At 49.2% G+C, this 27,455-nt stretch overlaps 1 protein-coding gene across 2 annotated transcripts in view; it reads left to right on the top strand.

Moving 5' to 3' along the window:
- LLPH (LLP homolog, long-term synaptic facilitation factor) overlaps positions 1-27,455 on the top strand; it is a 46,050-nt gene that overhangs the window by 14,039 nt on the left and 4,556 nt on the right. For both annotated transcript variants that reach the window (XM_030216743.1, XM_030216742.1), the window contains exon 2: positions 2,092-2,309. In XM_030216743.1, coding sequence (XP_030072603.1) covers positions 2,099-2,309 — 211 coding nt within the window. In that variant the 5' untranslated portion in view covers positions 2,092-2,098. The remainder of the gene's footprint in view (positions 1-2,091; positions 2,310-27,455) is intronic.

Raw genomic sequence — 27,455 nt, 5'->3', positions numbered from 1 at the left:
GTATCTTTTTTTTTTTTTTTTGAGATACAGCGACCAGAACTGAACACAGTACTCAAGATTGTAAAATTAGGTTTTTATTGGCTTTGCCATCTTCACACCATTAGTTATTTTCTGGATTTCTCTTCACTGTATGCCTTCATAATCTCCTGTGTTGATTATTTTAACACTGTTTACTGTGATTTTCCTTCTCACCAAACTCAGCACTTGCAAAGTCTTCAAAATTCTGTAGCCCATTTTTTACATGAGGCCAGAAAACGTGATCATGTTTCTCCATTACTTAGGTAGCTTCATTGATTACCTTTAAAATTCTGCCCCTAGTTTAAGGTTCTATGTATTACACATAAAGTACTTCACTCAGGCTCTCCTTCTTGTGTCACTAGCTATTCCATACACACCATCTCGTGTTCTCCGATCTGTGGATGCTCATCTGGTGTTTCTGTCACTAAAGTCAGCTCACTATGAATTAACAAGATTTTGTACCTATTTCTTTTTAGCACCAAAGCTTTGGAGCGATCTTCCCCCTCCAATTCAATCAGAATTTTCTTTAAATTTTAAAATTTTATTGAAAACTCACTTTTTTTCAGTTCTCATTAGGAGCCTCTGCTGATTGATGCTGAGCTGGTCTGTTTATGGCTGCATGAGTATGGCACTTACTGTAGGTTATATTGTTTTAACTGATTGTGTGTTTTTTTTCCTATTAATTATGGCGTTCCTTTCGTCTTTGTTTTGTTTCATATTTTATTGCAGTGTAAACTGTTATGATCTGCATTCAGATATAGCGTTAAACATAATGAACCAAGGAGGGTAAAAATAGAAGGAAGAAGGACATGGGCTTAGGAGAAAACGTGAAAAGTCTTCTTGGCCATGTTAGAAGATTTTTTGGTCCAGAAGTCTTTCCTCTTGCTTTGGGTGACAGAGCTGAGATCTTGGCTATATGAGCCTTCATTCACAACTACTCAGATTTTTCTCTCCCTTATGTTATGTTCCACTTTCCTGCCGCCAAACGTAGTTTAGTTGTTGCAGTGACAGCCCTTAGCGGGGGACCATGTAACAGAGCTCCTTTCAGAGCCCACAAATAGAGAGCTCTGGATCTGGCAACCAAATGTCACCTTTTGAATGATGACCATGGTTCTCCTTACAATTTTTTTTTAATTCCATTAAAAACAGAACAATAAATACAGATGTTTCTTAAGTAAAGTTTTGTCTCATTGCTTGTGTATTTTGCTATCCACAATAAAGGAAGGAAAAAAACTCCACAGATGGAGTAGTCAAATAGTGGAGCCAGACAACATATATGGAACCAGATGATTCTTTGTTATTCTTATAGTCAGCAAATGAAGACAGACCTGACACAGCTGTGTTTCAGCATGCATATACATATATTGTTTTCTCCTTGAAAATCAGTATCAATAAAGTTCAATAAAAGATGGCACTAGCAATGCTGTTCAGATTCAGACGCTTCACTCGGAATAAAACCGGCTCACTTGGAGTGAGAGCAACATTTAAATTCAAAAAGTTCTTTGTTGGTACTGATTTTCAAGGAGTAAGAAAACATTGAACTAGCTAATGATTCATTTTCTGATATTGCAAAACAAGAGATTACCTTACCCCTGGCACAGGCATGTATGTATGCCGAAACACAGCTATGTCGGGTCTGTCTTCATTTGCTGACTATAAGAATAGTAAAGAATCATATGGTTCCATAAATGTCTGGCTCCACTGTTTAAATTATCTTTGTGTATTTTGCTGCAAGGAGGATGCTTTGCTTCTTTCAGTTTTTGTGTACATTGTGTTCGGCATTAATACCATCATCTATTTAGAAATAGTTTGTTTTCTTTTCCAGTTTTAAAGAGGAGCTCATTATGTGAAATCTAGAAATAGCACCTATTCAAACTTTTTTTTGCACTTCTTAAAAGGGATGGGGAAAGTAATACGCATGGAGAGGCAGTTGCAACCCTAACGACTTTTCTGGATGGACTATGCTGGCCTTTATTTGCCATTGTTTACTATTTTACTATGAGTGTTTACTTTTTAATTTTGCAGTGTCAAACATATTGCACAAATGCAACTTTTTCTTCTGTCATTTCCTAGTAATAAAATGGCAAAAAGCTTAAGGAGTAAACGGAAGAGAAAAATGCGAGCAGAGAAGAGGAAGAAGAATGCACCAAAAGAATTGGTACAACTGAAACGTATTCTGACACAGCAAGGCAGTGATGATGTCTTTATGACCAATGTTAAAGAGATTGCAACTGTTGTGAAACCTGAGAAGCTGAATGAAAAAATGGACGTGGAAATGGAGATTCCACATGGTGAGAAGGTTTAAATCATTTATTTTTGCATTTGGAATGCTGATAGATCACTCTGTAAACTAAGAACTTGGGACCATCTAGAAACTGCATTACATCCAGATTCCAAAAAATGTGACACTTTTTTTTTTTTTTTTAATCTTAAAATTTTTTTTTTTATTATTATACTTTTAACATCCTTCATGCAAAACTTTTTCCAATTATGACAATAACATGAGCAAATGATATATGAATTACAAAACCACAACGCAAATGCATACTTCACATTTGCTTCAACCTTAGTCTTCTTAACCTTTCTCATTAATACATAATCATATTGAACTGGTGAAATTTTTATTAGTTATTTATTCCCTCCCATTCCCCCCCCCCCCCCCCCCCCCCAAACACTTCAAACTCCTCAACACCCTAAGATTGCCCTGTGGTTTCTTCAGGACAACCTCCCCTCCCTCCCCCCCCCATCAACATACATATCCCTCCAATTCACATCTCCTCCTTTTCAAATGCGAGCCAGAGATTGTTGGAACTTGTCCCACTCCCTCTTATGTCTTACGATATGCCGTAAGGTGTTCCATCTGTATCAACTGCCCCAGCTTACGTTTCCAAACTCCTAGAACTGGGGGGGTCCTTTTTCTTCCAGTGCAACGCTATGAGAAACTTGCCGCTGCTAACCCCCGGTGCAACATTTTGCCCTCTCATTATGCAGACCCATAATAGTAACTAGCGCTTTCATCAATTCAAGCCAAAAAGGTTTTATCAACATACCTGTCCACCATATATGCAGAAATGTACCTCTTTGGGACTCACACCTCCAGCACATATCAGATGCACCAGGATACATCTGCTTCAATCTTTCGGGTGTATAGTACCATCGAGTAAGTACCTTATAAGCATTTTCCTGCACCAACGCACATACTGAGGCCTTTTGTATGTCCCCACAAATTATTTCCCATTCTCTGCTTGAAACTTACAATTCAAATCCACCTCCCATGCTCCCTGAAAACTAAATGTTTTGGGATCTCGTCCCCTAACATATATCTATATATCACAGAAATTGGCCTAGGTAATCTCCGCAAAAGGACACACAATTTTTCCAAACTTTCCAGTTTGTGGGGATCTTCTCTTTGCCAACTCAAAGTATACAAATAATGCTTAATTCCATATCATCAAGCTGATCAATCCATAGACTGGTGGGTTGTGTCCATCTACCAGCAGGTGGAGATAGAGAGCAAACTTTTGCCTCCCTATATGTGGTCATGTGCTGCCGGAAACTCCTCAGTATGTTCTCTATCTCAGCAGGTGGTGGTCACACACAGCAGCAGCTCTGGCTAGGCCTCCAAGCCTAATTTTTAGGTTTTGTTGAGTGCCTGGGGTTGAGGGCTCTTTTGAGCAAGTGCAAACCTGGTGGTGCCAGGTCCCTCCTTTTCTCCCCCCTCCCGCTGGCTCCGTTAAAAAAAAAAAAAAAAAAAAAAGTTTTGAACGTCCTTAAAGGCGTTTATTTCGACATTTATTTAAGCGTCTATTGCAGCTACTCACTGGGACACCAGGTCGTTACAACTCGGAGCGGACAGCAGGTAATTTTTACCTTTTTATAGCGGGCAGGGGGTTCCCCGATTCTTCTCCTCGTGGCATATGGCGTCGGAGGGCGAGGGCGCAAAGGGTCGCTCCCCGGGTCGCTTGAGCGCTTCTAGAGGGGATGCGGGGGTCTTAAAGCCTGATTCGCCCTTGTTGGGTGACAGTTTCGTGACCGATGAATGTCCCGGTCCTTCCTCCGGTGTGGCGGTTTTTCCCGCCATAAACGCCCATCCCCCGCTCCTCGCCTCCGCCATCTTGGCCGGCCACGCTGCTCGGACGGCTTCTTCTTGGGCCGCCCTTGAGGTTGGAGACATTAATGCCATGAACGCCCTTAATTTGGGCGACGGCACAGAAGCGGCTAAAGTTAAGAGCCGTTCTTCCCGCGCGGCTCCTTCGCGGAGTTTCGCGCCGGACGCCATTTTGGATGCACAGCATGTCTCTCCCCCGCTATTGCGAGCGCCGGTTGAGGGTGCGTCTAGGGCTGTTGCCCAGGCTGCGGAAGTGCACAGTCTGGGGGGTTTCTCCCCCGAGTTTGTTTTGCTGCTGCATCAGGCCTTCCTCATGCACAACGCTGCTCCTGCTCCCTCGTCTGGTAAAGAGGTTGAGGTTCCCAGAGGTAAACGCCCTCGGGTTGATTCCCAGGCCTTGGAGGAATTTGTCTCCTCCGATGTAGATGAGGGCAGCGTGTCTGAGGTCTCCCAACGGTCCTTTGCGGATTCCTTGGAGGAGACAGATCCCCGCTCGGATGGAGCGGATGACCCCTCTGCAGCGCGGCTTTTTAGCCCAGAGGATTTGCCCAACCTGTTGTTACAGGCCATGGACACTTTGAAGATTTCCTCTCCGGAGGACGTCTCTCCCTCAGCCCCTGTTGGCTCTGCCATTATGCTGGGGACGAAGCGCCCGCCTAGAATCTTCCACGTGCATGATGCCATGCACACCTTAATTTCGGCTCAATGGGATGTCCCAGAAGCGAGCCTTAAAGTGGCTAGGGCTATGTCCCGCCTCTATCCTTTGGCTGTGAGTGAACGTGAGGCCTATCTGTGGCCTACCGTGGATTCTTTAATCACTGCGGTGACTAAGAAAACGGCGTTGCCGGTGGAAGGTGGCATGGCCCTAAAGGACGCCCAAGACAGAAGATTGGAGGCGGCCTTAAGGTCGTCCTTTGAGGCGGCTGCTTTAAGTTTGCAGGCCTCAGTTTGCGGCTCCTATGTGGCCAGGGCGTGCCTGACTATGGTGCAGCGGGCTTCCCCCCTCGGATCATTCCTTGAGGGCTGATTGGCCGGCCCTGGAATCGGGCTTAGCCTATTTGGCAGACTTGCTGTATGATGTCTTGAGGGCCTCAGCTAAAGGCATGGCTCAGACAATCTCTGCGCGGCGGTGGCTTTGGCTGAAACATTGGTCTGCTGACCACGCCTCTAAATCCCGCCTGGCTAGGTTGCCTTTTAAAGGCAAGCTGCTCTTTGGGGTCGAGCTGGATAAAATCGTGACCGATCTCGGCACGTCTAAGGGCAAGAAATTACCAGAGGTCAGGGCTCGGGCTAGTACTCGTCCCGGTACCTCCAGAGGACGGTTGCAGGAAGCCCGTCGGTACCGCCCGGGCAAGTCGGGTTCCTCTGCCCCCTCTTCCTTCAAGAGGAATTTCTCCCCCAAGCAGCATTCCTTTCGCAGAGACCGCCGTCCCGGAGGTGCTCCCTCTGGTCCTCCCCCAGGGTCTCGTACCCAATGACGGGGTCTTGGTCCACGCCCCAGTGCAGATTGGAGGACGGCTGTCCTCGTTTCTGGGCGAGTGGACCACAATAACTTCAGACGCGTGGGTGCTGGAAGTCATCAGAGACGGCTACAAACTAGAGTTCTGCCGACCCTTAAAAGTCGGGTTTGTACTCTCTCCCTGCAAGTCTCCGGTCAAAGCTGTGGCAGTGCAGCAGACTTTGGACAATCTGATCCGCCTGGGCGCAGTCGTTCCGGTGCCAGAAAGTCAGCTTGGCAAGGGACGTTACTCCATTTACTTTGTGGTACCAAAGAAAGGAGGTTCTGTCCGGCCTATTCTTGACCTCAAAGGGGTCAATCGGGCCTTGAAAGTGCGGCACTTTCGCATGGAGACTCTCCGCTCTGTTATAGCGGCAGTGAAGGCAGGAGAGTTCCTGGCATCCTTGGACATCAAGGAAGCGTACCTGCATATTCCCATCTGGCCTCCTCATCAACGCTTTCTGCGTTTTGCAGTCCTGGGACGACACTTCCAGTTCAGAGCCCTCCCTTTCGGGTTGGCTACTGCTCCGCGGACCTTTTCCAAAGTAATGGTGGTCATCGCGGCCTTCCTACGAAAGGAAGGGGTACAAGTCCATCCTTATCTGGACGACTGGTTGATCCGAGCCCCCTCTTATGCAGAGTGCGGCAAAGCTGTGGACCGGGTAGTTGCTCTTTTGAGCTCCCTGGGATGGATCATCAACTGGGAGAAGAGCCAGCTGCGCCCGACTCAGTCCCTGGAGTACCTGGGAGTTCGATTCGACACCCAAGTGGGCAGAGTGTTCCTGCCAGACAATCGGATTGTCAAACTTCAGGCTCAGGTGGACCAGTTCCTAGTAGCCTCTCCCCTTCGGGCTTGGGACTATGTGCAGCTGTTGGGCTCTATGACGGCCACGATGGAAGTTGTGCCCTGGGCCAGGGCTCATATGAGACCACTTCAACACTCTTTGCTGCAGCGCTGGACTCCGATGTCGGAGGATTATGCTGTGCGCCTTCCCTTGGACCCAGCAGTGCGCAAGGCGCTGAGCTGGTGGATGCAGACAGACAAGTTGTCTGCGGGAATGCCTCTGGTGACCCCAGAGTGGATTGTCGTCACGACGGACGCCTCGTTGTCGGGCTGGGGAGCCCACTGCTTGGGAAGGACAGCGCAGGGGCTCTGGTCTCCTGCAGAGGCAAAGTGGTCTATCAACCTCCTGGAACTCAGAGCCATTCGGTTGGCGCTTTTGGAGTTCATCTCGGTACTGGTGTTGAAGCCTGTACGGGTCCTGTCGGACAATGCCACGGCTGTGGCCTATGTCAACCGCCAGGGAGGTACCAAGAGCGCCCCTCTAGCCAAGGAGGCTATGAATCTTTGCCAGTGGGCGGAAGCGAACCTGGAGCAGCTTTCAGCGGCCCACATTGCCGGAGTCATGAATGTCAAGGCGGACTTTCTCAGTCGCCATACCTTGGAGCCCGGAGAGTGGCAGCTATCTGCTCAGGCGTTCTTGGACATCACGAAGCGCTGGGGCCAGCCGAGCCTAGATCTGATGGCGTCATCGGCCAATTGCCAAGTGCCGCGCTTTTTCAGCAGAGGACGGGACCCTCGATCCCTGGGAGTAGATGCTCTTCTCCAACAGTGGCCGACACAAGAGCTTCTCTATGTGTTCCCGCCCTGGCCCATGTTGGGCAGGGTGCTAGACCGGGTGGCAAAGCATCCCGGCAGGGTAATCCTGGTGGGTCCGGATTGGCCCAGGCGTCCCTGGTATGCGGACTTGATCAGGCTCTCAGTCGACGATCCTCTGCGGCTGCCAGTGGAGCAGGGCCTGTTACATCAGGGTCCCGTGGTGATGGAGGATCCCTCCCCCTTTGGTCTTACGGCCTGGCTATTGAGCGGCAGCGTCTGAGGAAGAAGGGCTTCTCAGACAAGGTCATCGCCACTATGCTGAGAGCGAGGAAGCGCTCTACTTCTACTGCTTACGCCAGGGTTTGGCGTATCTTTGCAGCGTGGTGTGAAGCAGGCTCACTTTCTCCCTTCACTGCTCCAATTTCTTCAGTGTTGGCGTTCCTGCAAGAAGGTCTGGAGAAAGGCCTGTCGCTCAGTTCCCTTAAAGTCCAGGTAGCGGCTCTGGCTTGCTTCAGGGGCCGCCTGAAGGGTGCTTCCCTGGCTTCGCAGCCAGATGTGGTGCGCTTTCTCAAGGGAGTTAATCACCTGCGCCCTCCTCTGCACTCAGTGGTGCCTGCGTGGAATCTCAACCTGGTACTAAGAGCATTACAGAAGCCGCCTTTTGAACCCTTGTCGAGGGCATCTCTGAAAGACCTGCCGTTGAAAGCAGTCTTTTTGGTGGCTATCACTTCAGCCAGAAGAGTTTCCGAGCTCCAGGCGCTCTCATGTCGAGAGCCTTTTCTGCAGTTCACTGAGGCAGGAGTGACTATTCGCACAGTGCCTTCCTTCCTGCCCAAGATTGTTTCTCGCTTCCATGTGAATCAGCAGCTCTGTCTCCCTTCCTTTCGTAGGGAGGACTACCCAGAGGAGTACTCTGCTCTTAAATATCTGGATGTGAGACGAGTCATCATCAGATACTTGGAAGTGACCAATGATTTCCGGAATCGGATCATCTGTTTGTCCTGTTTGCAGGTCCTCGTAAGGGTCTGCAGGCTGCTAAGCCTACAGTGGCAAGATGGGTCAAGGAAGCCATTGCAGCGGCTTATGTGGCCGCGGGGAAGGTGCCGCCTATCCAGCTGAAGGCTCACTCCACGAGAGCTCAGGCGGCCTCGATGGCAGAGGCCGGATCCGTCTCCTTGGAAGAGATATGCAAGGCGGCAACTTGGGCTTCGGCTCATACATTCTCCAAGCATTACCGTTTGACTGTGGCTGCACGGGCGGAGGCCCGGTTTGGAGCTTCAGTGTTGAGGTCAGGGATTTCAATGTCCCGCCCTGGGTGAGTACTGCTTCGGTACATCCCACCAGTCTATGGATTGATCAGCTTGATGATATGGAAGGTAAAATTATGTATAATCATACCTGATAATTTTCTTTCCATTAATCATAGCTGATCAATCCATAGCCCCTCCCAGATATCTGTACTGTTTTTATTCTGGTTGCATTTCAGGTTCAAGTTTAGTCTTCAGTTACTTCAGAAAGACTTCGTGTTCAAGTTTTTTTTTTTCACTTGGATTCTTCAAGAGTTAAGACGAGTTTGTGTTACAGTGAGCTGCTGCATTCCTCTCCCCTCCGTTTTACGGGGCTGGATTGAGACTTAAATTCTGCCGGCACTCCCTCCCGCTTCGTGCGGCTGTAGGGCAGCTTTGTACCCCTCCCGCTTCGGCGGTGTTAGGGTCAGTCAGCTCCTCCCGCGGTTGCGGTTGCAGGATAAGCCAGATCCCCCCGCATCGGCGGGTGTGGTGTCCCTCCCCCGCTCCGCGGGGATGAGCTGGACGGATTCCCCTCCCCCACTTGTGTGGGGATGAGCTGGGTTATTTCCCCTCCCCCGTTTCGGCGGTGGTGAGCTGGGCAGAGTGTCCCTTCGTGGGTGTAATTCTCTAAGTGCTGAGTCCTGCGGATGGAGCTTTGATATCGACATACTGAGGAGTTTCCGGCAGCACATGACCACATATAGGGAGGCAAAAGTTTGCTCTCTATCTCCACCTGCTGGTAGATGGACACAACCCACCAGTCTATGGATTGATCAGCTATGATTAATGGAAAGAAAATTATCAGGTATGATTATACATAATTTTACCTTTGTAAATAGGAGAAAAAAATCCCCTATAGGAAGAGCATACATGAAGTGCAAAGTTTCAAAATCTAGTAACCGCCCTGCGCCCCCCCCCCCCCCCCCCGTATAACATCTCTAAAGCAAGTCAAGCCTAGTTGTTCCCAGTGAATAACCATAACATTCTCCCTCCCCACCCCAAAATTCAGTTCCCACCGTATCGAAGCCAGTGAAGACGTCCAATCTAATTGCCCCCATCTTTTCCTTATTCTTTCCCATATTCCCATTAAGTGTCGTACAAATGGATTTTGTTTCCCAGTCATTATGCCCATGCCATCAGAAGTCCAGAACTCAGTAATTGATGAGGGCAATAGGATTTCTTCAACCGGATAGCCGATTTAGATTTCCCCTTCTCCCAATCTAAAATCAACTGCATTTGGGCAGCCAAATAATACTATTCAATATTAGGTACTGCTCTCCCACCTAGTTCAAGTACCCCCCCACAGGACCCTTCGTACCAGGCGGGGCCATTTACCCCCCCCCCCCCCCCCCCCCAAATAAATTGCAAAAAGGACCCCTGCAATCGTTGCCCGCTTCAGTACCGCCACGGGCAAAGATTGAAATAGAAACAGCAACCTAGGCAACGCATTCATCTTCACTACTGCAATGCACCCCCACCATGATAGCCATAGCCCCTTCCAGCAGGACAGTTCTACCTGAATTTGATCTACTATCTTGCCATAATTCAAACAAAATACCCTATCCAGGTCCTTTGGGATTTGAATCCCCAAATAGCGAATGCTATGAGGTGCCCATTTGAATGCAAAAGCACTTCTCAATCTACCTTCCTCCAGTTGAGATAGATCCCCCCCCCAAATTTCACTTTTATCCATGTTAACCTTCAGACCTGCAAAGCTCTCAAATTCCTGAAATACTTCCAATACTGTGGGCAATGTCAGCCTGGGGTCTTTAATATAAAGTAACACGATGGCTGGTCATGTGATGCCACGCTGAATAGCAGACGTGGAGGAGAGGAGCTCCTGGCCCCCAGCTGGAAGAGCGGCAAATCAAAAACATGAAGCTGGTAGAAAAAGTTACTTTTGGACGCGAACAATTACAGTACCGCTGGTGTGGAATATCGGGTCAGGAGCGCGGATGGCAGCCAAAGCGCAGAGAAAACAGACTGAGAAGTTGAAGGTGGCTGAAGCACATAAAATGGCGACCGGGGAGGAAGAAGGCCCGAGCTCTGTCAGCTCCGCATGGGTGGCGGAAATCATCACAGAGGTCACCCAGGCCCTAAATAAATCGCTAGATCAAAAATTCCAAAAAATGACGGACAAACTGGAATTGTTGGACGGCAAGATGGTGAATTCGCTGCATCGTGTCAGCGCATATCAGACATAGAAGATCGCATGCAGCAAATGGACACTGATAAGGAGGCGCTGCATGTTCGAGTAAAAGATTTGGAAAGCAAACTAGATGACTTGGAAAACCGCTCTAGAAGAGCAAACCTCCGGTTTGTGGGAATTCCTGAAGACATTGCGGAGTCGGAATTGAGATCACGGCTGGAGGAATGGCTCCGGGTGAAATTACAACCTCATTGACGAGCGGGACTGCTCCAAATCGAAAGAGCACATAGAATAGGCCCGAAAAGGGGCAGAGACATGAAGCCCAGGGTGGTGATCCTTAAATTATTGAACTATGCCCACAAGATGGAAATTTTGAAGGAGATCAGGGCAAATGGTCCGCTGCTATATGAGAACAAACCTATATTATGTTTTCAAGATTTCTCTACTAGAGTATCGCAACTAAGGAAAGCATACGCACCTATTTGCTCAGCCCTGCACCAGCGTCAAGTCCAATTTGCGCTACTATATCCAGCCCGCCTGAAAGTCTTTTCTGATGGAAAGGCGACATTCCTGGAGACGCCAGAAGCAGCGTGGGAATTCCTGAACAAAAATACAGCAGCGCAAAGGGCGACACCTGAATGAGCGGGATGTCGATGCAAGCGAACAACATAACATAGAGAACTGTAGCGGAGGACAGGTATGACGGGCAGAGGAGTAGAGCTTCATAAACTTTGGTTCATCCAGGCATGAAAGGAATATAAATTTGGTTAAGGATATTTCCGGGTGAGGTGTGTGCTAGGCCAGGCTGGGATCATGTGGAGCTGAAACATGGCGGTGGAAGACCAGCGGAGAGTCAAAGGGCTTCTGCAGAGAAGCTAAAGCAGCATCCTGGCTTGGGAGCCATAATCTTAATCCCAAGACGCAAGGACACCAGATCAAATCGTGCGGACAGTACGTATGCTAAAGATAGACATTACTATATTTCTTGAACTTTTGCGTTATAAGAGTTATCGTATAGATGTAAGAACTAAGTTGCCACGTAGATTTAGACGGTATGATCTATCGCTGCGGATAAAACACCACTAATAGCTGAGGATGAAGAAAAAGAATACAGAACTGCCATGGGGAATTTCCAGGGAGGGAGAGAGGAAGCGAAGATAAAGGGTACAGGGTATATTGCATGAGTCAGATGGATGGAAGAGTGGAAGGATACGAGTGACTGGAAGGATAAGTTATTGGGTTAAAAGTGGCATTATAAAGAAAGTTGAATTGTATTGCTTTCCATGACTTACAGTTCAAACACATTAAAAGACATGATATGCTTAATCACAGGGCTGCTACCGAAGGTAGAAGTGTGCAGTAAGCCCGAGTAAAAAAGCCTGGCTATGAATTATAATGAAGTGACTATCAATGTTGAGGCTGTGCTGGGGGGGGGGGGGGGGCTTCTCTCCAGCAGTGACTGGATAGGAGACGCCTGCCACAGATAAGATGTGGGTAGGCAAACCTAATTACAGGTTGTTTCGGGAAGGGAAGGATAAAGGGGGGGGAATGAATAGGGAGGGAGAGGACCAAGGGGCGGGAGGGTGGGTTCGGCTCTGCGTTCCCCAGGGACAGAAATAGGGGAATGGGCTCTGAGTGGAAATACTAAATCAATGCTGGGTCCCGGCGAGAAAACAAAGGGAGAGTTGGAGGCTGGGCTGACTCTCCTGATTATGGGAAATTTGGAACGTGAGGTAAAGTGGGAAAAGCAGGGGGAAGGATGAATGTGTTGCGCTTTATATCCTGGAATGTGGGAGGGATAACATCGCCAATTAAACGCCAAAAAGTTTTACAGCTGCTAAATAGACAGAAAGCAGACATAGAGGGGCATAATCTAATGAAAACGTCTATCTCCATGGGCGTTTATCTCCGAGAACGGGTCCGTGAAGGGGCGGACCGAACCGTATTTTCGAAAAAAATAGACGTCCATGTTTTATTCGACAATTTGTGAGCTGGGCGTTTTTGTTTTTCAGTGATAATGGAAAATGAAAGCGCCCAGCTCAAAAACGAATAAATCCAAGGCATTTGTTCGTGGGAGGGGCCAGGAGTCGTAGTGCACTGGTCCCCCTCACATGCCAGGACACCAACCGGGCACCCTAGGGGGCACTTTTACAAAAACAAAAACAAAAAAAAGGTAAAAAAGCTCCCAGGTGCATAGCACCCTTCCCTTGTGTGTTGAGCCCCCCAAATCCCCCTCAAAACCCACTGCCCACAAGTCTACACCATTACTATAGCCCTAAGGGGTGAAGGGGGGCACCTACATGTGGGTACAGTGGGTTTGTGGGGGGGGGGGTTGGACGAGTAAGCATTAAGCAGCACAATTGTAACAGGTGGGGGGGGGGGAATGGGCCTGGGTCCACCTGCCTGAAGTCCACTGCACCCCCTAACAACTGCTCCAGGGACCTGCATACTGCTGCCAGGGAGGTGGGTATGACATTTGAGGGTGAAAATAAAAAGTTGTGAAACATCATTTTTTGTGGTGGGAGGGGGTTAGTGACCACTGGGGGAGTCAGGGGAGGTCATCCCCGATTCCCTCCGATGGTCACCTGGTCATTTAGAGCACTTTTTTGGGACCTGTTCATGTGAAAAAAGGGTCCAACAAAAGTGTCTTAAATGTTCGCTAAAAACGCCTTTATTTTTTCGATTATCGCCCTAACGCGTACATCTCTCCTCGGCTGATAACCACGCCCCAGTTCCACCTTCGCCACATCTCTGACACGCCCCCATCAACTTTGTCCACATCTGCGACTGAGTGCAGTTGAAAACGTTCAAAATCGGCTTTCGATTATACCGATTTATTCGTTTTTGTGAGATAAACGTCTATCTCCCGATTTGGGTCGAAATCTAGGCGTTTTTCTCTTTCGATTATAAGGTGGATAGTCTTCTTACAAGAGACCCATTTAACAGCCTTGGAACATGCGAAATTTAAGAGATGGTGGGTTGGGGCATTGGTAGAGGCTCTGGCGCATAACCGGAAAGCAGGGGTAATGATTTTATTCAAGAAGACACTAGATGTTCAGATAAAGGGGTGTTGGTGGGCGACAGACGGCCGGTACGTCATAGCAAAGGTGCTTATCAATCAACAACCATTTTTGCTGGCTAATATTTATGCACCAAATACATACAGTCAAACCTTCTTTAAGTCACTGGTCCACACTCTTGCTCAACATGAGGGTATCCCAGTGCTACTGGGGGGGGATTTAAATACGGTAACTGACCCTTGTCTGGACTCCTCTAGGGTTCAAAGAGCAGAAGGAGGGAAAGTAGGGAAAGGAATTCCATTGCTCTGTGAGGCCTTAGACTTAGTGGATGTGTGGCGTCTGCTTCACCCAAATGATAGGGATTACACCCACATTTCAAGAGCACACTCCACACAGGCCTGTATAGACTACTGGCTTCTATCCAGCTCGATTTTCTCAAAAGTGCAAGATGCTGGAATAGGACCCTACGGGGTATCAGATCATGCTTATGTCTGGTGGTCATTGAAGGACCAGTCTGGACGGGGGCAACAGTTCCACTGGCAATTTCCAACATATTTGATGCAGGATGGGGAGTTTAGGGAACATCTCGAAAATAAATGGAAAGAATACCAACTATTTAATGCAGCGCATTGCGAAGACCCCATACTTTATTGGGACGCCGCGAAGGCAGTGCTGAGAGGGATCATAATTGCGTATACGAGTCATAAGAAAAAGATGAGAGATAAAGCTATTCTGGGTCTAAATAAACAGGTAGGAGAAGCCAGGAGACAGTGGGCTGCAAAGCCTTCATCTCAAAACAGGATGACCCTCATGGCTACACAGGCTGCCCTGAATACCTTGTTACATGCTAGAGCAGTCAAGTCGATGCAATATTATAAATATCAGCTATACCTCCACGGTAATAAACAAGGGAGACTATTGGCAGGGGTAGTTAAACGAAAAGAGGGTAAGTGCAAGATTTTACAACTCAAGAGGCCAGGGGGCGCAGTAGTAAGAACTGATGAAGAAATAGCTGCCACTTTTAAGCAGTATTACCAGGAGCTATACACAAGCCCCACAGAAGATGAGCTGGAAAGCCAGGTATATTTAGAGGGACGCACATTACCTCTTCTGCGAGAAGCGCACCAAGCTAGGTTAAATCAAGATATTACAGAGGATGAGGTGTTACAGGTGATACAGCAAGGGGCCCTGGGTAAGGCACTGGGTCCCGATGGGCTTCGGTATGAATTTTACAAAATTCTTAAACACCAGATCAGTTCACCCCTAGCGGCTCAATTTAATAAATTCATAGAAAAAGGAGAGATGTCTGTGTCGCTGAGGGAGGCCAGGATGGTGGTTTTGTTAAAACCGGGCCGAGACCCGGAGAGCACAGCCTCCTATTGACCCATATCTCTAATGAATGTAGAGGCAAAGATATATGCAAAAATCTTGGCCAACAGACTGGCGGTGATACTGCCATCATTGATAGAACATAGCCTAGCGGGATTTGTTAGAGGACGGACAATTGCGAAAAACATGAGGAAGGTTTTGGCCTCGATGGACTGGGTGGAAAGACACAAAACGCCTTCTCTGCTGATCAGTTTTGATGCAAAGAAGGCGTTTGATAGAGTCAGATGGGATTTTCTATTTGCAACTTTAAAGGCATATGGGTTTGAGGGCACTTGGGTACAAGCGGTAAAGGCATTATACAAAGAACCAAGAGCAACGATATGGGTCAATGGGAGCATATCGGAACCGATAATGTTGTAAAGGGGAACTAGGCAAGGTTGCCCATTATCACCGATGCTGTTTGTGTTGAGTATGGACCCATTGATCAGGGAGATGACGACGAACCCAGAAATCCATGGAATTAAAATGGGACAGCAAGAATTTAAGATATCGGCCTTTGCCGATGATTTGTTGGTTCATTTGAGTAGGCCCGGAGATTCCTTATCAGTATTAATGGAGAGTTTCACAGAATTTGGAGATTTCTCCAGGTTTAAACTGAATCTAGACAAATCAATGGCGCTACCAACCACTAGCTTGATACGCAGGCACTGGGAGGGTCCCTTTCCTTTGAAGTGGGCCAACCGTCACTTCAAGTATCTAGGCATCAGTCTCCCACACAAAACTTATTTAATACACGAGTTGAATGTTGCTAGAACAAACGAAACAGTCTTTACTAAACTGGGCACTGTTGCCAATCTCACTACACGGGCGTATACAGTTATTTGGCATGCTCATATTTCCCAAGTGGCTATATATGCTGCAAACATTGCTGCTCAAACTTACAAAAAAGGAATTAAGCCAGTTATATAAAATATCATCTCAATTTTTCTGATTGGTCCTTGGAGGCAAGGAGGGTTAGGAGTACCAGACATGCAAAACTACAACTGAGCATGCCTGTTGAGACATTTAGGAGACTGGGTGTTGGATACCCAAACCTATACGCCCAGGACGTTGGAGCAAGCTGTGTATGATAACTGGAATGTTCTGTCTTTGCTCCAGTGCCCCAGGGCTAAGATCCCGGAGGACCAGCGGTCTGGCTTCCTTCTGAAATCAATGAGACTTACATGGAATTATTTCAGAGCACTGTTGAAGGGGAATGGACAGCAATCAGATGTGCTACCATTGGTAGGCAATGTGGAATTTGTTCCAGGGATGGATAATCAAAGTTCCATATCATCATGCTGATCAATCCATAGACTGGTGGGTTGTGTCCATCTACCAGCAGGTGGAGATAGAGAGCAAACTTTTGCCTCCCTATATGTGGTCATGTGCTGCCGGAAACTCCTCAGTATGTTCTCTATCTCAGCAGGTGGTGGTCACACACAGCAGCAGCTCTGGCTAGGCCTCCAAGCCTAATTTTTAGGTTTTGTTGAGTGCCTGGGGTTGAGGGCTCTTTTGAGCAAGTGCAAACCTGGTGGTGCCAGGTCCTTCCTTTTCTCCCCCCTCCCGCTGGCTCCGTTAAAAAAAAAAAAAAGAATTTTGAACGTCCTTAAAGGCGTTTATTTCGACGTTTATTTAAACGTTCATTGCAGCTACTCACTGGGACACCAGGTCGTTACAGCTCGGAGCGGAAAGCAGGTAATTTTTACCTTTTTATAGCGGGCAGGGGGTTCCCCGATTTATCTCCACGTGGCATATGGCGTCGGAGGGCGAGGGCGTAAAGAGTCGCTCCCCGGATCGCTTGGGCGCTTCTAGAGGGGATGCGGGGGTCTTAAAGTCTGATTCGCCCTTGTTGGGTGACAGTTTTGTGACCGATGAGTGTCCCGGTCCTTCCTCCGGTGTGGCGGTTTTTCCCGCCATAAACGCCCATCCCCCGCTCCTCGCCTCCGCCATCTTGGCCGGCCACGCGGCTCGGACGGCTTCTTCTTGGGCCGCCCTTGAGGTAGGAGACAATGCCATGAACGCCCTTAATTTGGGCGACGGCACAAAGGCGGCTAAAATTAAGCGCCGTTTTATCCGCGCGGCTCCTTCGCGGAGTGTCGCGCCGGACGCCATCTTGGATGCGCAGCATGTCTCTCCCCCGCTCTTGCGAGCGCCGGTTGAGGGTGCGTCTAGGGCTGTTGCCCAGGCTGCGGAAGTGCACAGTCTGGGGGGTTTCTCCCCCGAGTTTATTTTGCTGCTGCATCAGGCCTTCCTTATGCAGAACGCTGCCCCTGCTCCCTCGTCAGGTAATGAGGTTGAGGCCCCCGGAGGTAAACGCCCTCGGGTTGTTTCCCAGGCTTTGGAGGACTTTGTCTCTTCCGATGTAGATGAGGGCAGCGTATCTGAGTTCTCCCAACGGTCCTTTGCGGATTCCTTGGAGGAGACGGATCCCCGCTCGGATGGAGCGGATGACCCCTCTGCAGCGCGACTCTTTGGCTCAGAGGATTTGCCCAACCTGTTTGTGCAGGCCATGGGCATTTTGAAGATTTCCTCTCCGGAGGACGTCTCTCCCTCAGCCCCTGTTGGCTCTGCCATTATGCTGGGGACGAAACGCCCGCCTAGAACCTTCCACGTGCATGATGCCATGCACACCTTAATTTCGGCTCAATGGGATGTCCTGGAAACGAGCCTTAAAGTGGCTAGGGCTATGTCCCGCCTCTATCCTTTGCCTGTAAGTGAACGTGAGGCCTTTCTGTGGCCTACCGTGGATTCTTTAATCACTGCGGTGACTAAGAAAACGGCGTTGCCGGTGGAAGGTGGCACGGCCCTAAAGGACGCCCAAGACAGAAGATTGGAGGCGGCCTTAAGGTCGTCCTTTGAGGCGGCTGCTTTAAGTTTGCAGGCCTCAGTTTGCGGCTCCTATGTGGCCAGGGCGTGCCTGACTATGGTGCAGCGGGCTTCCCCCTCGGACCATTCCTTGAGGGCTGATTGGCCGGCCCTGGAATCGGGCTTAGCCTATTTGGCAGACTTGCTGTATGACGTCTTGAGAGCCTCAGCTAAAGGCATGGCTCAGACAATCTCTGCGCGGCGGTGGCTTTGGCTGAAGCATTGGTCTGCTGACCACGCCTCTAAATCCCGCCTGGCTAGATTGCCTTTTAAAGGCAAGCTGCTCTTTGGGGTCGAGCTGGACAAAATCGTGACCGATCTCGGCACGTATAAGGGCAAGAAGTTACCAGAGGTCAGGGCTCGGGCTAGTACTCGCCCTGGTACCTCCAGAGGACGGTTTCAGGAAGCCCGTCGGTACCGCCCGGGCAGGTCGGGCTCCTCTGCCCCCTCTTCCTTCAAGAGGAACTTCTCCCCCAAGCAGCATTCCTTTCGCAGAGACCGCCGTCCCGGAGGTGCTCCCTCCGGTTCTCCCCCAGGGTCTCGTACCCAATGACGGGGCCTTGGTCCACGCCCCAGTGCAGATTGGAGGACGGCTGTCCTCGTTTCTGGGCGAGTGGACCACAATAACTTCAGACGCTTGGGTGCTGGAAGTCATCAGAGACGGCTACAAGCTAGAGTTCTGCCGACCCTTAAAAGACGGGTTTGTACTCTCTCCCTGCAAGTCTCCGGTCAAAGCTGTGGCAGTGCAGCAGACCTTGGACAATCTGATCCGCCTGGGGGCGGTCGTTCCGGTGCCAGAAAATCAGCTGGCAAGGGACGTTACTCCTTTTTCTTTGTGATGCCAAAGAAAGGAGGTTCTGTACGGCCTATCCTCGACCTCAAAGGGGTCAATTGGGCCTTGAAAGTTCGGCACTTTCGCATGGAGACCCTCCGCTCTTTTATAGCGGCAGTGAAGGCAGGAGAGTTCCTGGCATCCTTGGACATCAAGGAAGCGTACTTGCATATTCCCATCTGGCCTCCTCATCAACGCTTTCTGCGTTTTGCAGTACTGGGCCGACACTTCCAGTTCAGAGCCCTCCCGTTCGGGTTGGCTACTGCTCCGCAGACCTTCTCCAAAGTAATGGTGGTCATCGCGGCCTTCCTGAGGAAGGAAGGAGTTCAAGTCCATCATTATCTGGACGACTGGTTGATCCAAGCCCCCTCTTATGCAGAGTGCAGCAAAGCTGTGAACCGGGTGGTTGCTCTTTTGAGCTCCCTGGGGTGGATCATCAACTGGGAGAAAAGCCATCTGCGCCTGACTCAGTCCCTGGAGTTTCTGGGAGTTCGATTCGACACCCAAGTGGGCAGAGTGTTCCTGCCAGACAATCGGATTGTCAAGTTTCAGGCTCAGGTGGACTAGTTCCTAGTAGCCTCTCCTATTCCGGCTTGGGACTACGTGCAGCTGTTGGGCTCTATGACGGCCACGATGGAAGTAGTGCCCTGGGCCAGGGCTCATATGAGACCACTACAACAATCTCTGCTGCTGCGCTGGACTCCGATGTCGGAGGATTATGCTGTGCGCCTTCCCTTGGACCCAGCAGTGCGCAAGGCGCTGAGCTGGTGGACGCAGACAGACAAGTTGTCTGCAGGAATGCCTCTGGTGACCCCGGAGTGGATTGTCGTCACGACAGACGCCTCTTTGATGGGCTGGGGAGCCCACTGCTTGGGAAGGACAGCGCAGGGGCTCTGGTCTCCTGCAGAGGCAAGTGGTCTATCAACCTCCTGGAACTCAGAGCCATTCGGTTGGTGTTGTTGGAGTTCATCCCGGTACTGGCGTTGAAGCCAGTACGGGTCCTGTCGGACAATGCCACGGCTGTGGCCTATGTCAACCGCCAGGGAGGTACCAAGAGCGCCCCTCTAGCCAAGGAGGCCATGAAGTTATGCCAGTGGGCGGAAGTGAACCTGGAACAGCTGTCAGCGGCTCTCTTTGCCGGAGTCATGAATGTCATGGCGGACTTTCTCAGTCGCCATACCTTGGAGCCCGGAGAGTGGCAGCTATTTGCTCAGGCGTTCTTGAGCATCACGAAGCGCTGGGGCCAGCCGAGCCTTGACCTGATGGCGTCATCGGCCAATTGCCAAGTGCCGCGCTCTTTCAGCAGAGGACGGGACCCTCGCTCCCTGGGAGTAGATGCTCTTCTCCAACAGTGGCCGGCACAAGAGCTTCTCTATGTGTTCCCGCCCTGGCCCATGTTGGGCAGGGTGATAGACCAGGTGGCAAAGCATCCAGGCCGGATAATCCTGGTGGGTCCAGTCTGGCCCAGACGTCCCTGGTATGCGGACTTGATCAGGCTCTCAGTGGACCATCCTCTGCGGCTGCCAGTGGAGCAGGGCCTGTTGCATAAGGGTCCCGTGGTGATGGAGGATCCCTCCCCCTTTGGTCTTTCGGTCTGGCTATTGAGCGGCAGCGTCTGAGGAAGAAGGGCTTCTCAGACAAGGCATCGCCACTATGCTGAGAGCGAGGAAGCGCTCTACTTTTACTGCTTACGCCAGGGTTTGGCGTACCTTTGCAGCGTGGTGAAGCAGGCTCATTTTCTTCATTCACTGCTCCAATTTCTTCAGTGTTGGCATTCCTGCAGAAGGTCTGGAGAAAGGCCTGTCGCTCAGTTCCCTTAAAGTCCAGGTAGCGGCCCTGGCTTGCTTCAGGGGCCGCCTGAAGGGTGCTTCCCTGGCTTCGCAGCCAGATGTGGTGCGTTTTCTCAAGGGAGTTAAGCACCTGCGCCCTCCTCTGCACTCAGTGGTGCCTGCGTGGAATCTCAACCTGGTGCTAAGAGCATTACAGAAGCCGCCTTTTGAACCCTTGTTGAGGGCATCTCTGAAAGACCTGACGTTGAAAGCAGTCTTTTTGGTGGCTATCACTTCAGCCAGAAGAGTTTCCGAGCTCCAGGCACTCTCATGTCGAGAGTTTTTTCTGCAGTTCACTGAGGCAGGAGTGGCTATTCGCACAGTGCCTTCTTTCCTGCCCAAGATTGTTTCTCGCTTCCATGTGAATCAGCAGCTCTGTCTCCCTTCCTTTCGTAGGGAGGACTCCCCAGAGGAATACTCTGCTCTTAAATATCTGGATGTGAAACGAGTCATCATCAGATACTTGGAAGTGACCAATGATTTCCGGAAATCGGATCATCTGTTTGTCCTGTTTGCAGGTCCTTGTAAGGGTCTGCAGGCTGCTAAGCCTACAGTGGCAAGATGGGTTAAGGAATCCATTGCAGCGGCTTATGTGGCCGCGGGGCAACTTGGGCATCAGCCCATACATTCTCCAAGCATTACCGCTTGACTGTGGCTGCACGGGCGGAGGCCCGGTTTGGAGCTTCAGTGTTGAGTTCAGGGATTTCAATGTCCTGCCCTGGGTGAGTACTGCTTCGGTACATCCCACCAGTCTATGGATTGATCAGCATGATGATATGGAAGGTAAAATTATGTATCATACCTGATAATTTTCTTTCCATTAATCATAGCTGATCAATCCATAGCCCCTCCCAGATATCTGTGCTGTTTTTATTCTGGTTGCATTTCAGGTTCTAGTTTAGTCTTCAGTTACTTCAGAAAGACTTCGTGTTCAAGTTTTTTCACTTGGATTCTTCAAGAGTTGAGACGAGTTTGTGTTACAGTGAGCTGCTGCATTCCTCTCCCCTCCGTTTTACGGGGCTGGATTGAGACTTAAAATTCTGCTGGCACTCCCTCCCGCTTCGTGCGGCTGTAGGGCAGCTTTGTACCCCTCCCGCTTCGGCGGTGTTAGGGTCAGTCAGCTCCTCCCGCAGTTGCGGTTGCAGGATAAGCCAGATCCCCCCGCATCGGCGGGTGTGGTGTCCCTCCCCCGCTCCGCGGGGATGAGCTGGACGGATTCCCCTCCCCCACTTGTGTGGGGATGAGCTGGGTTAATTCCCCTCCCCCGTTTCGGCGGTGGTGAGCTGGGCAGAGTGTCCCTTTGTGGGTGTAATTCTCTAAGTGCTGAGTCCTGCGGATGGAGCTTTGATATCGACATACTGAGGAGTTTCCGGCAGCACATGACCACATATAGGGAGGCAAAAGTTTGCTCTCTATCTCCACCTGCTGGTAGATGGACACAATCCACCAGTCTATGGATTGATCAGCTATGATTAATGGAAAGAAAATTATCAGGTATGATACATAATTTTACCTTTCAAACGATGGGCACAGAACGGGATTAAATACGTAGGAGACCTGATAGATGAGGGGGGGAACTTTACATCATAGGAGGTATTGTTGAGATCTGGGAAAATAGAAGGCAGGGATATGTTTGCCTATAGACAGGTACAACACTATGTTAGCACTATGGATTTGAAAGATGAGAGATTTCCCCTTAGACAGAAACTACTTAATTTTTTTGAACCCATTCGAGACCGTGGAGTCTCGGTGTCTGCCCTGAAAAGAGTGCTGGAAGATATACAAGGGCCTCCAGAGAAGGGGGAATTGCAGAATAAGTGGCTTCGGGACTTAGGTATCCCAGGGGCTACGATTAATCTGAACCAGTTGGCGGGGAGGATACCATCGGGGTCGGTAAGTGCAGAGCTGAGGGCATGTAATTTTTGCCTGCTACACAGGGCTTACTTTACGCAGGAACGCCTCTTCAAAGCAGGAGGAATAGACACCCCAATCTGTAAGAAATGTAAGACAGAAATTAACTCTTTCATGCACACATGGTGGAACTGTGCCCTGGTCAAAAAATTTTGGGAAGACATAATTGGATACTTAAGGAAATTGGGAGGAAGACCAGTCAAGATGTCCCCAATGGGAATTTTATTGGATAAATATGAAGACTTTGGACTGCAAAATAGGTATTTTACCAACTTAATCCAGAAGGCAGCAATGTTGGGTAAGAGAGTTGTACTGGGGGTATGGACTAGCAACATGGCCCTCTCCTATTGGCAATGGAGGAACCTGGAAGCGCAATATGCCAGACTCACATTCAAACGAAAACAACACTTTTTGAAGATTTGGGATCCTTGTATCCAGTCCCAATCTCACAGAGCCAGAAGTTTAGTGCTAAATTCCTTCTCTTAAAGTGCATAGCGAGACCACGGTATTGAATAGAGAAGCTAGGGGTTTGGGAGAGCTCAGGAATGGATATGGGCAAACATGGAGCCGAAGGATAGCAGGTAATAAGGGGGGAAGGGATGATAGTATTTTAGTGGATAGATGAGATAGGAGGGGGAGCTGAGAGGGATGGGGAGGAGGGATTAGGAGGGGAGGGGGGGATAGAGATATTAGTGGAGGAGCGTTAGGACTTCTGATTGTATGTTAATGTTAGAATTGTTGAAGTACACTATTAAAGGAAGAAGAAGGAGCAAGACAAATAATATTAATGGGCACAAGGGGTTCCTAATGTGTTCAGTGGGGGTCCTCGCTTATAGGTGGGGGCCTGGGTAGAACACGGGATTCCTCGTGCAATGGCCCAGAAGGTCATGAGATTCTAAACCTATGGACACGGATGGGGTAGAATTAGAAATGGAAGTAGAAGTGGGAAGGTATAGTAATGTTCTAACAGTATATGAGTAACCGATTATAGAAATGATATTGGTGTAATAAAACTGGAAGTTGTTCAGTGGATTTAAAGTTCAAAGTTGAATATGGGGTAGAGAGGGGAGACGGGGAGGAGGGAGGGGTGAATCTATAAAATATAAGATGACTGCTAGTAATGAGGTAAAATTGTTAAGATCCTACTTTGAGAATTGTACATCAGTGTGGAACCTGTTAAATTGGAAAAGACTATGTTTATAATCTGTCATCAATAAAAACCGTTAAAAAGTAATATAAAGTAACACATCATCCGTGAAAAGGGCTATGCGATGCTCCCCCCCCCCCACCTTAATTCCCCGAGTATCCAGGTGCTAACGTATCAACTCAGCCAGAGGCTCTATATACAGTGCAAATAAAAGGGGTGATAGTGGACATCCCTGTCTAGTCCCCCTTCCAACTGGAAAGAATGATGTATATTCTCCATTAATGTTAAGACACGCCTTCGGGGCTGCATGTAATGCCTCTGTGCAGGTACCAAAATTAGCTCCTAGACCCATGTGATGCATCACCTCTCGCAAAAACTGCCAACTAACTCGGTCAAAAGCCTTCTCTGTGTCAATAGCCAGGATCTTCACATCAACATTCACGAGAGAAATGGGTCTATAGGACCCACACACAGTGGGATCCTTCCCCGGCTTGGGTAGGACTGTTACCCCAGCCTCAGACATAGGTGGTAATCCATGGCCCTCCTGGACATTACCCCACCCTTACCAACAAATCCCCTAACTCCCCTACAAAGCACGTGTAAAACCTTGCCGTAAACCCATCCAACCCTGGGGCCTTACCATTCGAAAGTCTCCTTAAACCCCTTGTACCTCCCCTAGTCTGATGGGCTCTCCCAACTGCGCTCTCTCTGCCTCATTAAGTAAGTGTTGCTGCCTAAGTTTAGTTCTCATAAAATCTACTTCCACCATCTGAAGTTGAGCCAATTCCCCTCTCACTATTTTCAGGTCTTCCCAAATCTGTGGAGTAGGATTCCTCTAATGTTGGTTTTCTAATAGTACGCAAACTGAGTGAATATTGCCCACGTTCTGTCTTCTTTCATGCACCCCATTTTAAGGTCCCCCGCACCGTTGCTTTCAAAGCATCCCATAAAACCCCATCAGATACTTCCCTATTATCGTTAGATTGGCAAAATTCACGTATAATATAACTAACCTCTTCCCGCACCTTCTCCCCCAACAATGATTCATTAATTCTCCAAAATCCCTGCCTCCCAGAATGACCTATTCCATTAAGCTTAATCCACACTGGAGCATGATCTGAGATTTGTATATTACCAATATTAGCCTCAGCCACTGTGCCCCACCCATTATGGTGAGTCCACAACCCATCTATGCGAGTGTAAGTTTGAGTGGCATGTGAGTAGAAAGTGTAATTACATTGCACTCCATGTAGCAATCTCCAACAGTCTACCATTTCTAAAGCCTGTACAAACTGCAATAACCCTTTGCGATTGGGACCACTATAATGCCCACCACCAGTCGAGTGATGTAGGCGAGCATCAGGGGCCATATTGAAATCGCCTCCCATCACCACTTGTCCCCTAACAAATCCTTGAAGCTCCCCCAGCAATGTTTGAAAAAATGATGGCTGACCCACATTTAAGGCATGTAAATTAATCAATGTAAGCTCCTGACCTTGCAGAAAGCCACGCAGGGCTACACATCTACCACTCGAGTCACGAAACTCCTTTTGTATATGATACCTGCAATTTTGCTTAAGTAGAACGGTCACTCCCTAAGTAGAATGGTCACTCCCCCAGTCAGTTTAGCCCCTATCCCCTGATGGACCACCACCTCCCTGAAGGACTTCCGATGCAACATATGAGCATCCTGTGGTCTTAAATGCGTTTCTTGCAGGAATGCCACATCCCATGTCAGTCTAGTCAGTTCATTAAAAACCATACTTCGCTTGCCCAGATTATTCAGGCCATTTACATTCCAAGTCCCCACTATTAATGATTGCTCATTCCCACCAAAATTGCCTGAAAAAGCAGACCCCTTATTAACCCCTTTTTGTTGACCCCTTCCCCTCCCCTCAAATCTGCTAATCGCTTCCCCAATAGATTAGCCATACCCAGAGGAATAAACTCACTCTCCAGGAGGCTTATACCTCCACCAACTAAATTCCCGAGGTACCCCCAATACATACCACCTTGCATCCTCCACCTCCCCACCCCCACCCCCATGTCAATCCATACACACTCCCATGCATCTCCGAACACTCATCGCACCCTTATAAAAACCCATTTCGATCTCAAAATAACCAATAAAATTTCGACTATCCCCATATTATCAAAAACATCCCCTGCACTCCAGAGCCCAACACACATTCAGCACCCCCCCTGCAAAAACAAACAAACAAAAAACACATTGTTAAAATGATAAACCGTAATGTTCAATTCGACCTTCAATTGGTCTGTGAGATAGAGGACTCTCATCAAGACACATGAACGTAAGAACATAAGCACCGCCATACTGGGAAAAGACCAAGGGTCCATCATGCCCAGCATCCTGTCTGCGACAGCGGCCAATCCAGGCTTCAAGAACCTGGCAAAACCCATTAAAAAAAAATATATATATATAATATATATTTTAATCCTATATAATAATTCTCACCTCCAATGTTCAGTCTCTGCCTGGGACCGTGGCTCCGTGGTCTGATTCCGGCAGTAGATCAGTGACGTCATCTGCATCACACAGCCTCTTCTATCGCTTCTGTTTCTGCTGTTCGTGTGGTCCCCCCTTGAGGGTGGGACCACACGAACAGCTGAAACAGAAGAGAAAGAAGAGGCTGTGTGAAGCGGCGTCCCTACAGTGCAGGAGGTAAAAACGTGCAGGAGGTGGGGAGGGGGGTCCTGAAATGACAGGGGAGGGAAGGGGGGGGGTCATGAATGACACGGGGGGGGGGGGGGAAGGGGTCCTTCTTTCACTTCTGTTTCGGCTGTTCGTGTGGGACCACAGGAACAGCTGAAACAGAAGCGAAAGAAGAGGCTGTGTGAAGTGTGCGGGAGGTAAAAACGTGCAGGAGGGGGGTCCTGAAACGACGGGAGGGAAGGGGGGGGTCATGACCGGTGGGGGGGAGAAGGGGGTCATGAAACTACAGAGGGGGTTCCTGAAATGACACAGGGGGGAGGGGATTCCTGGAAATCAACTAGAAGGGTTGGGGCAGGTCCTGGATCAGGGGGTGGGGGGGATGGGAAGAGGGGGATGGGGGTCCTGGAACTCGGAGAGGGGGGAGAGGCGGAGTGGGAAGGGGAGAGGGGAGATGGGAAGAAGTGGCGGGGGGGGGGTCCTGGACCTCGCATGCAAAGAAGTGGGAGGGGTTTCAGGAACTCAGACATGGGTGGAAGGGGGGAGGGGAAGGGGGTTCAGCAAACTCTCGGTTTCGCTGTGTCTCACATGCACACACACACACACTCTTTCACAGACACAATCGCACCCAATCTCACTCTCTCTGACACACACACACACACACACTCGCACAGTCACGCTCTCTCTCTCTCTCACACACACACTTTCTCAAGCATACACACTACGAGGAAAACCTTGCTAGCGCCTGTTTCCTTAAAAACTGAAACGGGCCTTTTTTACTAGTTTTTAATAATGTTCATTGGACTTTTCCCTCAGGAATCTGTCCAAACCCCCTTTAAACTCCGTAAGGCCAGCTGCTGTCACTACATTTTCCGGCAACGAGTTCCAGAGTCCAACTACACACTGAGTAAAGAAAAACGTTCTCCTGTTTGTTTTAAATCTGCCATATTCTAGCTTCATCTTGTGTCCCCTGGTTCTATTGTTTGAAAATGTAAACAAACGCTTCACATCTGTCCGCTCTACTCCACTCATTATCTTGTAGACTTCTATCGTATCACTCCTCAGCCGCCTTTTCTCCAAGCTGAAGAGCCCTAACCTTCTCAGCCTTTCCTCATAGGGAAGTCGTTCCATCCCTTTTATCATTTTC

Source organism: Microcaecilia unicolor, chromosome 10 (genome assembly GCF_901765095.1).
Source record: "Microcaecilia unicolor chromosome 10, aMicUni1.1, whole genome shotgun sequence".
In the NCBI taxonomy this organism is placed as follows: domain Eukaryota; kingdom Metazoa; phylum Chordata; class Amphibia; order Gymnophiona; family Siphonopidae; genus Microcaecilia; species Microcaecilia unicolor.
The sequence above is the reverse complement of the archived record's forward strand: the minus strand, read 5'-3'. Positions and strand labels throughout refer to the sequence as shown.